The sequence below is a fragment of the Bos indicus genome, chromosome 10 (genome assembly GCF_029378745.1).
Source record: "Bos indicus isolate NIAB-ARS_2022 breed Sahiwal x Tharparkar chromosome 10, NIAB-ARS_B.indTharparkar_mat_pri_1.0, whole genome shotgun sequence".
Classification (NCBI taxonomy): Eukaryota; Metazoa; Chordata; class Mammalia; order Artiodactyla; family Bovidae; genus Bos; species Bos indicus.
This window is the reverse complement of record NC_091769.1, coordinates 35,723,711-35,739,321: the sequence shown is the minus strand read 5'-3', so window position 1 is coordinate 35,739,321 and position 15,611 is coordinate 35,723,711. Positions and strand designations below refer to the sequence as shown.

General features: G+C 36.7%; 1 protein-coding gene across 1 annotated transcript in view; it reads right to left on the bottom strand.

Moving 5' to 3' along the window:
- Window positions 1–15,611, bottom strand: part of BUB1B (BUB1 mitotic checkpoint serine/threonine kinase B) — a 57,439-nt gene that overhangs the window by 19,812 nt on the left and 22,016 nt on the right. Inside the window, exons 6-14 of the mRNA XM_019968503.2 lie at window positions 15,439–15,608; window positions 14,049–14,263; window positions 13,796–13,887; window positions 11,887–12,113; window positions 5,116–5,228; window positions 4,479–4,594; window positions 3,847–3,896; window positions 2,392–2,452; window positions 2,154–2,259 (exon numbers count right to left, since the gene is read on the bottom strand). Of these exons, the coding sequence (XP_019824062.2) occupies window positions 2,154–2,259; window positions 2,392–2,452; window positions 3,847–3,896; window positions 4,479–4,594; window positions 5,116–5,228; window positions 11,887–12,113; window positions 13,796–13,887; window positions 14,049–14,263; window positions 15,439–15,608 (1,150 nt within the window). The remainder of the gene's footprint in view (window positions 1–2,153; window positions 2,260–2,391; window positions 2,453–3,846; window positions 3,897–4,478; window positions 4,595–5,115; window positions 5,229–11,886; window positions 12,114–13,795; window positions 13,888–14,048; window positions 14,264–15,438; window positions 15,609–15,611) is intronic.

Here is a 15,611-nt window from a genome sequence, read left to right as displayed (position 1 = left end):
GAGATACATCTAGAAGAAACAATAGATGAAACTGAAGAATCGTAAGATTAGAGTAAAATAGATGTCTGTAGTCTATGGATACATTTTATGCAAATACTATTTATGGCCCTATTAGTTTAGACACTTTAAATATGATTTTTTTTTTAGGGAAAAAAATGCTGGTAGGTACCTATTAACAAAATTCAAGTAAAAGGTTTAAGACAAAAAAACCTAAGATATCCTCTTAATAATTTAGTCCATCCTTGAACATCTGAACTTAGAACCACTACCTCCAAATCCAGCCTATTCTCTGGTGGTATTCTCCAGAATCCAGTATGTAAAAATTACTCTTCTACATCATCATCTTTATTATCTACATTAGAATTACCTGGGCAAGTATTTAAAACAGACAAAAATACATACTTGGATTTTATCTCTGGAAATTCCAATTCAGTATAGTTGGAATGGGGCCTCAGCACCTTCAGTCATACATGGCTCCTGAGGTTCTTCTGGGTTGCTGCAAATTTTCTGTATCTTGATATATGTGAAGACTACATGGATATTCACATATTTAAATTTTTACCTAGCTGTACAATTAATATTTGTGCAATGTATCTATATAAGAGCTCTCTCTCTCTCTTTAGTTGCTAAGTCGTGTCCAACTCTTGTGACCCCATGGACTGTAGCCTGCCAGGCTCCTCTGACCATGGGATTCTCCAGGCAAGCATACTGGAGTGAGTTGCCATTTCCTTCTCCAGGGGATCTTCCCAACCTAGGGATCAAACCTGAGTCTCCTGCATTGCAGGCTGATTCTTTACACCAACTGAGCTACTGAGGGAGGTCCATGGATATAAGATATACCTCAATAAATGGGTAAACAAAAAGAAAAACATGTTTGATTCATTGGAATACACTGATTTAACACTGTTTTAAATCATTATAGATACTGATAATGTCTCCCCTTATAAGCTTCAGATTAAACATACTCAGTTCTCTTTAAATATTAAGACAAGTTTCCAGATGCTGGTTTAAACCTTCAATAAAATGTCATTGATAAAGTTTATTTACTTTGACTTGAATGTGTGCAGGGTCACTAGTTCACAGTGGTTAAAACAGAACATTACTACAAAAAAAAAAAGGTTGGTTCACATAACTTTCATTGCTACAAAATTTTTTTTATAAAGAAAAAAGATCCTGGGCTTTGAAGACAGTGATCTTTCCCTACTTAAAAAAATTGAGATATAATTAACATACCAAAAAATACACTCTTTTATAATGTGCATTTCAGTGGTTTTTAGTATCACACATTCATAAGGCTTTGCAACCTTCACCACTATCTCACTTGCAACCATCACCACTATCTAACTTCAGAACACTTTCATCACCTTAAAAAGAAACACTATATCAATTTGTGGTCACTTTCCAATCCACTCTCTCCCTAATCCCCTGGAAATCCTAATCTATTTTCTGCCTTTATGAAAGACAGCTGTTTATTTCACATAAACAGAATAATACAGTATGTGTTCTTTTAGGCGTGCTTTCATTTTAGCAGTGTTTTAAAGATTCACCCATGTTGTAGGATATGTCAATATTCCATTCCTTCTTATGGCTGAACACTATTCCACTTTACAGATACACATTTTGTTTATCCAAGCATCAGGTGATGAATGTTTGGTTGTTTCCTGTTATTGGCTCTTACGAACAATGCTGCTATGAACATTTATGTAGTTTTTGTGTGATGATATGTTTTAAATTCTTTTAGTTATCCTTCAATTAAAAATTAATTAAATTAAAAAATTCTTTGGGATATATTTACCTAGGAGGGAACTGCTGGACCATATGGTAACCCTATTGTCAACATTTTGAGGAACTGACAGATTGTTTTCCAAACAGGTTGTACCACTGTACATCCTCATCAGCAACGTATGAAGGTTCTAGTTACTTAACATCCTCACCAACAGCTGTTATTTTGTCTTTTTGATTATAGCCATCCAAGTGCATGTGTATAGTATTTCACCATGATTTTGATTTGCATTCTCTGATAACAGTGTTGAGCATCTTTTCATGTGCTTATTTCAAGCCAATGATTTTTACTTTAACTCTAAACTTCTGTGAGAAATGAATGAAACTATACACTAGCCCATTTATATAAACTTAGGGATACTGTTTCTTACACAAACATCTGGAGATACATCCTCATTTGAGGTGATGCTTTCTGAAGTTTTGAGAATTGCAAGAGGTCTTCGTTGGGCTAAAACACGTGAGGGAGCTGCAGAAGGACTAGAAAAAGACATCCCATTTAGCAATTTTTCTCTTAACACAGATAACAGTAACCTCCTATTTCACCCTTATATATAATAATAGAAAACTTTTAATTGTTGAAACAAAATAAATTAAAAAAAACCCTCAAACCTGACAGGCTTTTTTTCTGAAAGAAGAGATTCATCAAAAATGGAGAAAGGTACACTGGAACCTATAGAAAGAGAGACTAAATTTACACTCTTTAGAGTAAATGCCCTACTCTTCAAGACAATTAGGTCAATTAACATTTTTGCTGTCTGAAAGCAGAAAAACAATTTTATCTTTTATAATAAATAATTTCCAAAGTACAAAAGTAAAGATCACTTAATAACAATGATCTAAACATGGATGATCTTGTTTCATCTTTATTCCCCATCACTGCTCCCCAAATCTAACCCAACTCTGAATTATTTTTGAAGCAAATACAAAACACCATATCATTGCATATGTAAATATTTCAGTACACATTTCTTAGAAATAGTGTCTTTTTAAAAAACATAATCTCAAAACATGATCATATCTACAGAATTAACCATTTCTGAATTCACACATACAATCAGAAGTATCACATTTTATCAAAACTTTTTAAAAAGTTTGAATTAGGAATGCAAAGTAGATTCAAACACTGTGACCAGTTGAAATTGTCTCTTTAATTGCTTTTATTTTATAGGGTTTTTGTTTTTGCTATTAATTTTTTGTTTTAGAAACTGGGTTGTACACCCCATAATGCTGGATTTTTGGCCAATTATATTTTTGTTTCAAATGTTCTTCTATGCCTTGCATTTCCTATAAACTGATGGTTAGACTTAAACATTTAATCAGATTCTACTGAATTTTTTAAACTACTAGGTGGATATTCATGTTTCTACCACTTTTAACATGTTTCTGAAAAGACCAAATTTGAATATAAAATAGCTTTAATTTTAAGCTTCTCCCCCCTCTTCCTATCAAAAAACCACTTTCCAGTCTTGGCTCCTGGGTGCTACTGCTATGCTTAGCTGCTGCTGCTGCTGCTAAGTCGCTTCAGTTGTGTCCAACTCTATGAGACCCCAGAGATGGCAGCCCACCAGGCTCCCCCGTCCCTGGGATTCTCCAGGCAAGAAGACTGGAGTGGGTTGCCATTTCCTTCTCCAATGCATGAAAGTGAAAAGTGAAAGTGAAGTCGCTCAGTCATGTTCGACTCTTAGCGACCCCATGGACTGCAGCCCACCAGGCTCCTCCGTCCATGGGATTTTCCAGGCAAGAGTACTGGAGTGGGGTGCCATTAGCTAGAGTGCACTAACTAAAGTGAAATATTATTTTATAGTTAGTATAAATTTAAATTACATTTAAAATAAAATATTTTTAAGCAATGAGTTATTTTACAAAAATATTCTTTCAAATGTCTATCCTATCTTGAATTATATGCTAATAAATTGAACTCCATGATTCAAAGATTACAAACCTGAGTCCCTCTCTTTGCTTTCTTTCACCTCCTTTTACTACAATCAATAAAATCATTTATACTTGTTACATAATGCATTTGTTATCAGTAAGGTCTTCATGAGATTGTCAAATACAACTCACTTTTAGAATGAGGTTGTTCTTGCCAAACGTTTTCTGCAAGTGATGTTTCCCTGTGAAGAAACTCGATTTTAAACATGTGGCTTACGACCCACGGAACAAATTATTTAATTTTCAGAAGTCCAAGAGACTTTTTAAAAAATTAAATACAATCTTCATTCTAAGATAAAGAAAATATTCTAGTACCATTAAACCAAATTCTTTAAGATAGAACCTTCAGTCATTAGAATTGTTACAGAAATATATTTGATAGCAGACATCAAGTTACATTAACAATATAAGCAGATTACAAAATGATAAACCTTCATTTTTATAAACAAATCCAAAACAACACATAAAGAAGAAATAAAGCAATGTTAATACTAGTCATCTTTTAGTGGTAGAAATGAGTGGTTTTACCATTTAAAAAATTATTTGGTTGTTATTATAAGAAATACGTTATTTTTTTTTAATGGAAAAAAGCCAGCACCTAGACCTCCTTCATTAGTATCAAAGCTGATGTTGTGACAAAGAGTTGCAAAAATCATGTCTCAATACTATAAAAGTTAAGGAGACTTCAAGTCTAGAGAGTCAAAGGCTGGTTCTAAATGCCCTCCTTCCTATAAGTATCATTTCTTCCACCAATGTGGTCCTACCTGGCACAAGAGTTTACTGGGCAAACAAAATTGGACAGAGCCATTCCTGATATTTCCTGAGACTCTGAAGCAATTGGCAGTTCAGCTGTCTCCTTTGTAGGCATCTTTTCTTCTTGCTATTTGCATTAAATAAACAAAATTAGTATGTCCCTCTTATCTAGAAAATGCTACCTATTTTCAAGTTTTAGTGCCAAAATTAGCTTTACTATACACTTTCCCAAGATATTTACTAACCATATAGAATGTCTGTCCCACAGAAGTTCTTAAATTTATGTTACCAGTATAAACTGATACTGCTGTACTTAACTAAGTAGTGGCAAGCAAATACACACTAAATTTCTTTAGCTAATCTCATTTTAATTGAACATAACTAGAATAAAAAATTAAAGTCAGAAGTAACAGAATAGTGATTTAGAGTATAACTAAGATGTCAATAAATTATATCACTTATATGCCACAAATTCCATTTGAAGTCACCTGTTAAAATTACTTTTCTGCTCAACTTTGCTGATACTAGTAGCTAAGAAACTACCAAAAACTGAGTGGGCACTGGCAGGACTTTTACCTTCTATATTTTCATATTTTTAAATTTGTTTCAATAAGCATTAGTTGTTATGTACTGAAAAGAGAAAATGACCTGTTCATTCGCTCTTTCTTGCTGAGTAGTTTGGATTTCTTTTAGCTTCTTCTCCATCTCTTCAATCTGTTTCTGCATTTCTGCTCTCTTCTCTGCACTGGTCAGTAGCTCAGCTAGAAACAGTAAAGTTGGCTGAGGCATTACTCCTCATAGCAATTTATCCTGTCAAAGATTGTCTTTGGGACAGTCAATATTACAGATAAGAATGACACAAATGGAGCAAAGTCCTCAACTTGAGGTCTCGGTCTCTATTATTTATTCAGTCAATAAGAAATAGAAATCTATTACATGCCAAGCACAACAAGGTATTTAGGTTTTAGTGGCACATAATACAAAGTCCTTGGTCATGTGATGCTAATGTTCAATTTGGCAGAGACAAACACACAGAAATTAACAAGATAATCAGTGCTAAAAATAAAAATTAGGTGATGTGAAAATGTGTTATTGGGTAGGGGAATGGAGGTCAGGAGCTACTAAACCAGTGATCAGGGGAGATCATCTAAGTCAGTTACATTATGAAGCTGTAACCTGGATAACAAGAGGCTGGTCATATAAAGATCTGAGGAAAGTTTCTAGAGCAAGGGACTAGATGGCATAAAGGCCCTAATGGAGGAACAAGATCACTGGTACAAGGACTCAAAAGAACACCAACATGATTGTAGCATAGAAATAGGGAGCAAAGTAAAAGATGAGATTGGAAAGTTAGGCAAGGGCCAAATCATGTAGGGTTTATAAGAGTTTGTACTGCATTCTAAGACAATGAAACAACACGGGAGAATTTTAAATAAAGGAGGGACATGACCTGATTTTCCAAAAATGATAATGTGCTGTGAACACAATGAATTTTGGGAAGGCCAGAAAGAGGGCAGAAAGTCTTAACTGTAGTAGTCCAGCTAAAAGACTGTGGTTTGGACTGAGGTAATAATGGGACTGGTGATAAATGAAAGATGTATGAAACTTTTTGGTGGCAAAGTTGGTTTATTCGTTAGATGTGGGGGAATGGTAAGGAAAGAGGGATAAAAGATGCCTTTCAGAGTTTTTTGGGGGGAGCAGAAGATATTAAGAAGAGGTAGCAAGAATACACAGAAGAACTATACAAAAAAGATCTTCATGACCAAGATAACCATGATGGTGTGATCACTCACCTAGAGCCAGACATCCTGGAATGTGAAGTCAAGTGGGCCTTAGGAAGCATCACTACGAACAAAGCTAGTGGAGGTGATGGAATTCCAGTTGAGCTCTTTCAAATCCTGAAAGATGACGCTATGAAAGTGCTGCATTCAATATGCCAGCAAATTTGGAAAACTCAGCAGTGGCCACAGGACTGGAAAAGGTAAGTTTTCATTCCGATCCCAAAGAAAGGTAATGCCAAAGAATGCTCAAACTACCGCACAATTGCACTCATCTCACACGCTAGTAAAGTAATGCTTAAATTCTCCAAGCCAGGCTTCAGCAATATGTGAACCATGAACTTCTAGATGTTCAAGCTGGTTTTAGAAAAGGCAGAGAAACCAGAGATCAAATTGCCAACATCCGCTGGATCATGGAAAAAGCAAGAGAGTTCCAGAAAAACATCTATTTCTGCTTTATTGACTATGCCAAAGCCTTTGACTGTTTGGATCACAATAAATTGTGGAAAATTCTGAAAGAAATGGGAATACCAGACCACCTTACCTGCCTCCTGAGAAACCTGTATACAGGTCAGGAAGCAACAGTTAGAACTGGACATGGAACAACAGACTGGTTCCAAACAGGAAAAGGAGTATGTCAAGGCTGTATATTGTCACCCTGCTTATTTAACTTATATGCAGAGTACAGCATGAGAAACGCTGGGCTGGAGGAAGCACAAGCTGGAATCAAGATTGCCGGGAGAGATATCAATAACCACAGATATGACGATGACACCACGCTTATGGCAGAAAGTGAAGAAGAACTAAAGAGCCTCTTGATGAAAGTGAAAGAGGAGAGTGAAAAAGTTGGCTTAAAGCTCAACATTCAGAAAACGAAGATTATGGAATCCAGTCCCATCACTTCATGGCAAATAGATGGGGAAACAGTGGAAACAGTGGCTGACTTTATTTTTCTGGGCTCCAAAATCACTGCAGATGGTGATTACAGCCATGAAATTAAAAGATGCTTACTCCTTGGAAGGAAAGTTATGACCAACCTAGACAGCATATTAAAAAGCAGACATTACTTTGTCCACAAAGGTCCGTCTAGTCAAGGCTATGGTTTTTCCAGTGGTCATGTATGGATGTGACAGTTGGACTATAAAGAAAGCTGAGCACCAAAGAATTGATGCTTTTGAACTGTGGTGTTGGAGAAGATTCTTGAGAGTCCCTTGGACTGCAAGGAGATCCAACCAGTCCATCCTAAAGGAGATCATTCCTGGGTGTTCATTGGAAGGATTGATGTTGAAGCTAAAACTCCAATACTTTGGCCACGTGATGTGAAGAGCTGACTCATTGGAAAAGACCCCGATGCTGGGAAAGATTGAGGGCAGGAGGAGAAGGGGATGACAGAGGATGAGATGGTTGGATGGCATTGCCGACTCAATGGACATGGGTTTGGGTGGACTCCGGGAGTTGGTAATGGACAGGAAGGCCTGGCATGCTGCATTTCATGGGGTTGCAAAGAGTCGGACACGACTGAGCAACTGAACTGAACTGAACCAACTTGGTGCATGGTGATGCCTTTTGTTGAAATAGGGAAGCCTGTGGTACATTTGTATATTGGGGTGTGGTTTGTGATATAAATCAGCAACTGTTTTTGGTTATGTAGAGCTTAAAATGTCTATTGGAGAGATTTCCCTGGTGGTCCAGTGGCTAAGACTCTGAACTCCCAATGCAGGGGGCCTGAGTTCAATCCTTGGTCAGGGAACTAGATTCCATATGCCTCAACTAAAGACCCCCATAATGCTCAATGAAGATTGAAGATACTGTGTGCTGCAACTAAGACCCAGCACAGCCAAATACATATAAATTTTAAAAGATGCCTATTAGGACAGCCAATAAACGCAGGCAACTAAATATCAGTCTGGGGATCAGGTGAAATGTCAGGGATGGGGATATGAATTTGAGAGTTGATAGCTTGTAAACAGTATTTAATCCATTACTTAAAGATGGCTGTGGAAAGAAGAGATAATTGGGATATTTCAGAACTCTCCTGGGCCTCAGGAAGAGGTCCTGGATGAGAACAGTAAAGGAAATGGAGCAAGAATACACCATCAAGGAAGAAGCCAAAGACAAGCATTTCATAAAGCATTTCATCAACTGTACTCAATGAAGCTAAGAAGTCAATAAAGATCAGGACTCAGAAACAGCCATTGGATTCGGCAAAAAGGAGGTTTCTGGTCACTGTGATCAATGGAATAGAAATGATGCTTGAGGAAATGTTCAATAGGTAGGTCATGTCTGACTCCTGGCGACCTCATGGGTTGCAGCATGCCAGGCTTCCCTGTCCTTCACTATTTTCCCAAGTTTGCTCAAACTCATGTCCACTGAGTTGATGATGTTATCCAACCATTTCATCCTCTGTCACCCCGTTCTCCTCCTGCCCTCAATCTTTACAAGCATCAGGGTCTTTCCAAAGAGTTGACTCCTCAAGTCAGGTGGCCAAAGTATTAGAGCTTCAGTATCAGTCCTTCCAATGAATATTCAGAGTTGATTTCCTTTAGGATGGACTGGTTTGATCTTCTTGCTGTCCAAGGGACTCTCAAGAGTCTTCTCCAATACCACAGTTCGAAAGGATCAATTCTTTGGTACTCAGGTTTCTGTATGGTTCAATTCACTTCTGTAGATGACTACCGGAAAAACCATAATTTTGACTATATGGACCATTGTTGGCAAAGTAATGTCTCTGCTTTTTAATACGTTGTCTAGGTTTGTCATAGCTTTTCTTCCAAGGAGCAAACATCTTTTAATTTTGTGGCAGCAATCTGCAGTGATTTTTGAGCTCAAGAAAATAAAATCTGCCACTGTTTTCACTTTTCCCCCATCTATTTGACATGAAGTGATGGAACCAGATGACGTATCTTTGTTTTTTAATGTTGAGTTTTAAGCCAGCTTTTTCAGTTGAGGAAACAGTAGGCAGCAAAAGATTACAATTGCCCCCAAATCTTGCTGTGAAAGGGAGTATAAAAATGGGGTTGTAGTTGGAGATGAATAAGGATAATGAAGATTTTCTTTCTTTTTAAAAAATGGAGACATTATATTTGCCTAAATTACTAAGAATGGTTTAGTAAAAAGGGAAAATGCTAGAGGGGGAAGAAATAAGGACCATTCCTTTGATAGGAACAGAGAAATGTTAAATTTTAACAAAAAGAATGAGTGTACAGATAGCAGAGATGGCAGATTTGGTGGAAGAAAATGGAGTTACCATCACATTCCTTCTATTTTCTCAATGAGGTTACAAAGGAGATAGGTCAGGAGGTACAGGGATGTATATTTGAAAATGAAAGAAAATTAAATTAGTTGTTTAGCAGAAAGAAGAAATTCACCTATCAGATAACTAGTAAGATTGTTAGGCACTGGTAAATGTCGTGGTCAAGAATTTAAAATGAGGAATTCCTAGGTGGTCCAGTGGTTAAGAATCCGCCTGCCAATGCAGGGGACACAAGTTCGATCCCTGGTCCAGCAAAGCTCATGTGCCCTAGAGCTAATGCTCTGCAACAAGAGAAGCCACCACAATGAGAAGCTGGTGCAACACAACTAGAGAAAGCCCACGCACAGCAACGAAGATCCAGCATAGCTAAAATAAAAAATAAAAAGGATTTAAAATGAGACCAATTCATAGTTGCATTTTTCTCCAGCTACATTTAAACTATTATACTTGGATGCAGGTACAGAGTGTGAGGAGATAGCTGGATTTAACTAGGGTTGAGGTTTTGCCAGGTGAATACAATAGAGTGGATGGTGTAGGGGTAGAAATAAGAAATGAGGCAGGTATGTAGAATACTAAGGAGGTTTGATGGGTAGGAAAAAAACTGGAAGACATGAATTGGAAAGAAACTTTTTGAAGAAGGGGGAAAATGCTTTAGAAGTAGTAATGGGAAGAAAGGATAACAGCCTTGTCTTTAGACCCGACCTGTGGCTTCCTCATTTCTCATGTCCCTACCTGAGAGTTGAATGTCAGCAATAATCTTTGAAGCTAGTTTTAAATATAACAAGAAACCACTTTCTTATAGGCATGAGGATTTCTTAAGAGTACAAACTAGATTCAGAGACAAGATTAGGAAAAGAGTATTACAATATCCTCAGAGGTCAATACTTCTTTCAGTACTCAAATCCCAACTAACCCTAGCTCAGCTTCTTCTTTAGCTAGTTGAGAATAAAATGTACTATTTTACTTTAATATACTTGGTGTCGCTAGAGCCTTCCCTTCAGGAAGCAGTAGTTTCACCTAAGTGCCTTGCTCCTTTCCCAGCTCATATGTGGCTATTCTGCTAGCCTATTTCTTTGCTGTGGTGGTTTCCACTTTTAAAAAGCTTCACACAACTAGTTCCTTAACTTTTACGCATTCCCTCTCTCCTACCTAGACACATAGATTCCATTTTTCCATATATTATTTGAGGCCAGAGCACTTCTGTCAGTCTTGGAAGGCACTAGTTGATGTAACAAATAAGGCAATTCCAAACTTACTAACAGGCTGCTTTACAGACCTTTGCTTCTAACTTGACACCTGAAACTCTGAAATGATTTTTTTTCTCAAACAAATTATAAGTGACGGCTAAGTTTCCTAGCTAGCTCTATGAATGTCACATCTCTTTAAGTGAGCTGAGCTGCAGGTTACTCTGGATGATTGTGTTAAAAAAAATAATAATAATAAACATTTCTTCATTCTTGGTATATCCTAGTCAAAATGCCTAAATGGATAAAATTTATTTTTGTACTCCTCCCACCCCCAACCTCCTTTTCTGTATTCTCACTCATCTTCTAATGCTTTAAATTCCAAATGCTAAACTTCCCTACTTTCAGCCTGCTTTGGGCACCTTTTGCCCCCAAGCATCTCTAGGCTTTAGAATCAGAACCACTTCCTACTTTTTCCAAATTTCCAGTTTTTCAACGTATACTGTTAAGTCACTTCAGTCGTGTCCGACTCTGTGCGACCTCATAGACAGCAGCCCACCAGGCTGCCCCGTCCCTGGGATTCTCCAGGCAAGAACACTGGAGTGGGTTGCCATTTCCTTCTCCAATGCATGAAAGTGAAAAGTGAAAGTGAAGTTGCTCAGTCATGTCCGACTCTTAGCGACCCCATGGACTACAGCCTACCAGGCTCCTCTGTCCATGGGATTTGCCAGGCAAAAGTACTGAAGTGGGGTGCCATTGCCTTCTCCGTTTTCAATGTATAAGCCTCCCTTAACTCAGAAAGAATTGTTTAATAAACAGGACATACTACTATCATCTAAATGACAGAGTCCGTTAATCTAAATTAGCCCTGGGAGAAATTTCAGGCACAGTATCAAAAGTAAAGTGAAATATTTAGGAAATATTAGGAAAAAGCACTTTTCTGTCTGCCTATTGCAGGGAAAGATGAACTGGTCATGCAGTTTCTTTACTTTTGAACACAAACTTAGTTGTTTAAAATTTTCCCTTATGGGTTTCATAGAAAGCAGCAATGGAAGTTCAGCTTAAATAGAGAAACATAGAAACCACAGAAGCATCACACAAAGTTACACACAACAGCAGTAACTTTCCTCAGGCTTAAAATAGCAACCCAGTCTTCCTACAACTAAGTTATTTTTACAAACTTGAGCTAGATAAATACACATACCTTCTCTTCGCTCTTTTAATTTCTTCCGGAAAACCTCAGCCCGGATCTCTTCAAAGGAGAACTCCCCCACTCCTGCATAAATCTTCTCCTTACAATACATCATCTTCTCCTTCTTCTCAGACTCTTGCTGAAGACTTTGAACTCTCTGCAGGAGATCTCCTTCTTCCTTTCCAGGCTTTCTTGTGCTTAGAATGTGGTTTATACTGGGTTCAATTTTACATGGTGTCCTAAAAGAAGCAAGATAATTATTATTTATCATATAGATCAAATGAGCTGTTTCTTACGTTTTGACAAAACACAGGGATGATGTCAGTTGTAAGATTATATATGATGGATTCCAAAAAACAAAAATGATTAAGAGGCTAAAAATAATTTACATAGTCCATCAACAATTATGTTCTGAGTACTACTAGGATGAGGAAGGAATTAGCTATAAGTTAAGAGTCATCAAATAGCTTATATTACTTATAGGTAAAAATAAATCTGAATAACATATCTTTTTTTCAAAGGAGGTAATATTTTTATTGAAGTATATATAGTTGATTTATAATGTGTTAGTTTCACATGTACAGCAGTGATTCAGTTATATATATTATATGTATATATATATTCCTTTTCAGATTTTTTTCCCTTATAGGTTATTACAAAATATTGAATATAGTTCTCTGTGCTATACAGTAGGTCCTTGTTGGTTATCTATTTTATATATAGTTATGTGTATATGTTAATCCCAATCCCCTAATTTATCCCATACCTTTCCCCTCTGGTGGGCTTCCCTAGTGGCTCAGACGGTAAAGAATCCGGCTGCAATTAGGGAGAACTGGGTTCTATTCCGGAATTGGGAAGATCCCCTGGAGAAGGGAAAGGCTACCCACTCCAGTATTCTTGCCTGGAGAATTCCATGCACAGAGGAGCCCGGTGGGTTACAGTCCATGGGTCGCAAAGAGTCGGACATGACTGAGCGACTAACACTAACACTTTGCCCTTTGGTAACCATAAATTTGTTTTCTATGACTGTGGTGAATAACCAAATCTAAATAGAATCCAGTGTACAAAATGAAGCTAACTTATGCCCATTTCTCACTGTTCTGAACCCAGAAGAATTAGAAATACAGCATTTAGAGAACTGATGATGTAAAATTCAACATTATCAGCTGAAGGGGAAGAGTAGAGAGTGGTAATACAGGTTTGAAAATGGAGCATACCTCAGTCAGGATCAGAATCACTTATATATCTTTTATTTTTTTGTGTATCTTTTTACAACTAAAGATTGTTCTTTAGTTGTATCTGGTCCTCAACTCAGATACACTGGATCAGAACTTTTAATGGTCCAAGCATCTACATGCTTAAAAAGCGTCCTCAATTTGCTCAACTGATAAAAAGACTTTATGAAAAAACCTACACAAACATCATATACCTAGCATATAATGAGGGGTTACAAATTATATATGAAGAAACTCTTGCAATGGGACACAAAATATGACCTAATATTACCACTCCACAATGTTATATATTAGACTGAATCTCAGACTGCCTGATTATTTAATCATCTATTATATCTCATAGAAATGCCAAGAAAAAGACATTCAGAAAGAAAAAGCAGGTTATGAGCAAAAACTGCCATAATTCCTCACTACTGTTAATAATAAAGGCAGAACATCTCCCTTAAATAACAGTGACTATCTTTGACTACACCAATTTAAATATAAACCTATTGAGTTTATTCCTTAATAAGAATAACAAGTGGTCTTTTAGCCCTAACACACTAAAAAAAAAAAAAAAGACATAAAGGAAATAAAACTTTTGTTTACTTTCATTTCCACAAAGAAGAAAAGGCTTTAGGAATTAGATAGGTGCCCCTGCCAAACTTAGTAATTTCCACCACAAAATATCTGGAAATCAAACTCACATAACTGGCTGTTGTGCAGTCTCTTCCACATATGGAGTAAAACTTGGAAGCATAGAGGGTACAGCTGTCATAGACGCTGTATTGCCTCGAGGCTGGCGATGAAGAAGAAAACTAAAATTACCATGGTTTTACATTCTGATGCACCATATGCAGACCATGCCTAATTATTCAAGAGGAATTAAAAGAGATGCTAAAAATACTCCTCTATTTGAACTTTGTTATGTTAACAAATAAACTGGATTAGAGTCCTTACCCTGTATTCCAAAGGCCTGCCTGTGTTCCAAGGGCCGGCTTGCAGCTCATTCTCTTTGCCCCTGGACACAGGAGGTGCTATCCATGGCTGGACTGTAGGCTTAGATGGCTCTGCTCTAGAAGCCTCATCAGTATTTTCATCAAAAACAATAATTCTAGTATTACTTTGCATCTGTTGAGGAACTGGATTTTGGAGACCTCTGTTCTGGCTTGGAGCTAAGAGAAAAATATTAAACTTTCAAAATCTAAATTTAAAAATCTTCACCAATTTAGATGCCCAATAAGGTACACCTGAACCTTTCCCAAATCAAGATTACTTCTACTACCATAGAATCAGAGATTTTTTTAAATAATAATTTTTAAAAACCTTAATGCATCAAATAATTAATTTTTAAGTCTATTCTGCATTTGTTACTTATACCCTCCCCTTTTCCCTCACCTGTAATCTTTTACATATAGATATCCAAAAAACAAATTCTGTATCTTCCTTCAGTCATCATTCTAACATTGTTTAATTTTATCAGGATTAACTGAAATCTTAATATTCATTTTTCTGGTAAAATTTTTCTCCCAGCTGAAATGTACTGAATCTAAAAAAAAACCAAGTTAGCTCACTTATTATTGGTATTCTCTTTAGTGGGGCTGCTTATTAGACTCAAGCTTCATCATGATCTGGATAAAATATTTTTTAGGACTATATTCTCTGTACTCTAATTCTCAGATCTCCAAGGAACATTCTGAGTATTACAAAGTTGATATATCAGGATAGGGATAAGAGATCTAAATATCTGGTCTACGTGTCTAACTGCTATAAATGTGGTTAATAAAAGCTTACTGCTCTCTGTATCTTCTGGTCAATTTTGCTGGGAACCTAAAATTTACCTAAAAAAATAGTAGATTTAAAAAACAGCTATTGCTGATCATCTTTAAGTATACAAAGAGAGCCCAATTTCTCACCCTCCAAAACTGAAGATCAAATTACTACATTCTTTGTGAATTTGGTACATGTAAGCTTTACTTTGATAATACTTGCTATATTACTGCATATCTTTCAACTAATAACTGAAACTCAGAAACTCTAGTTGCTTATTACTCTAGATAAATATTAGATTAAGTTATTCTTTTTTCTTTTCCTTCTGTCTGTCTTTCCCTCTTTCTTTGCATTATAAGAGTCCCAGAGTAGGTGTTTCTTAATTAATGACACAAAATGCTGACATGTTTTAGTGTTACTGTACACTGTGATCTCAGCTTCTCCTTAGACTTCTTTTTTGCTTCCTAGTAGTCAGAACAGTAGGACAATGTTCATATATATATTTATACATGATTTCCTTACATAATTTGCCTACCACCCGAAACTAAAAGCTTCCCATAATAACACTTAACAAACTTACCCTTGAGAGCACCCCCTACACGGCTGATTGGAGCTCTTGCTGTCTTTTTCCCTTTGCTTTTTAGTTCAGCCAGTGTGCTTCGCTGTGGTACAGAAGATCCCACAACTTCCTCCTCCTCTTCTTTCTCAAGTGCCAACAGAGTTTGCCGAGACACTCGAGCTTGGAATTGTCTA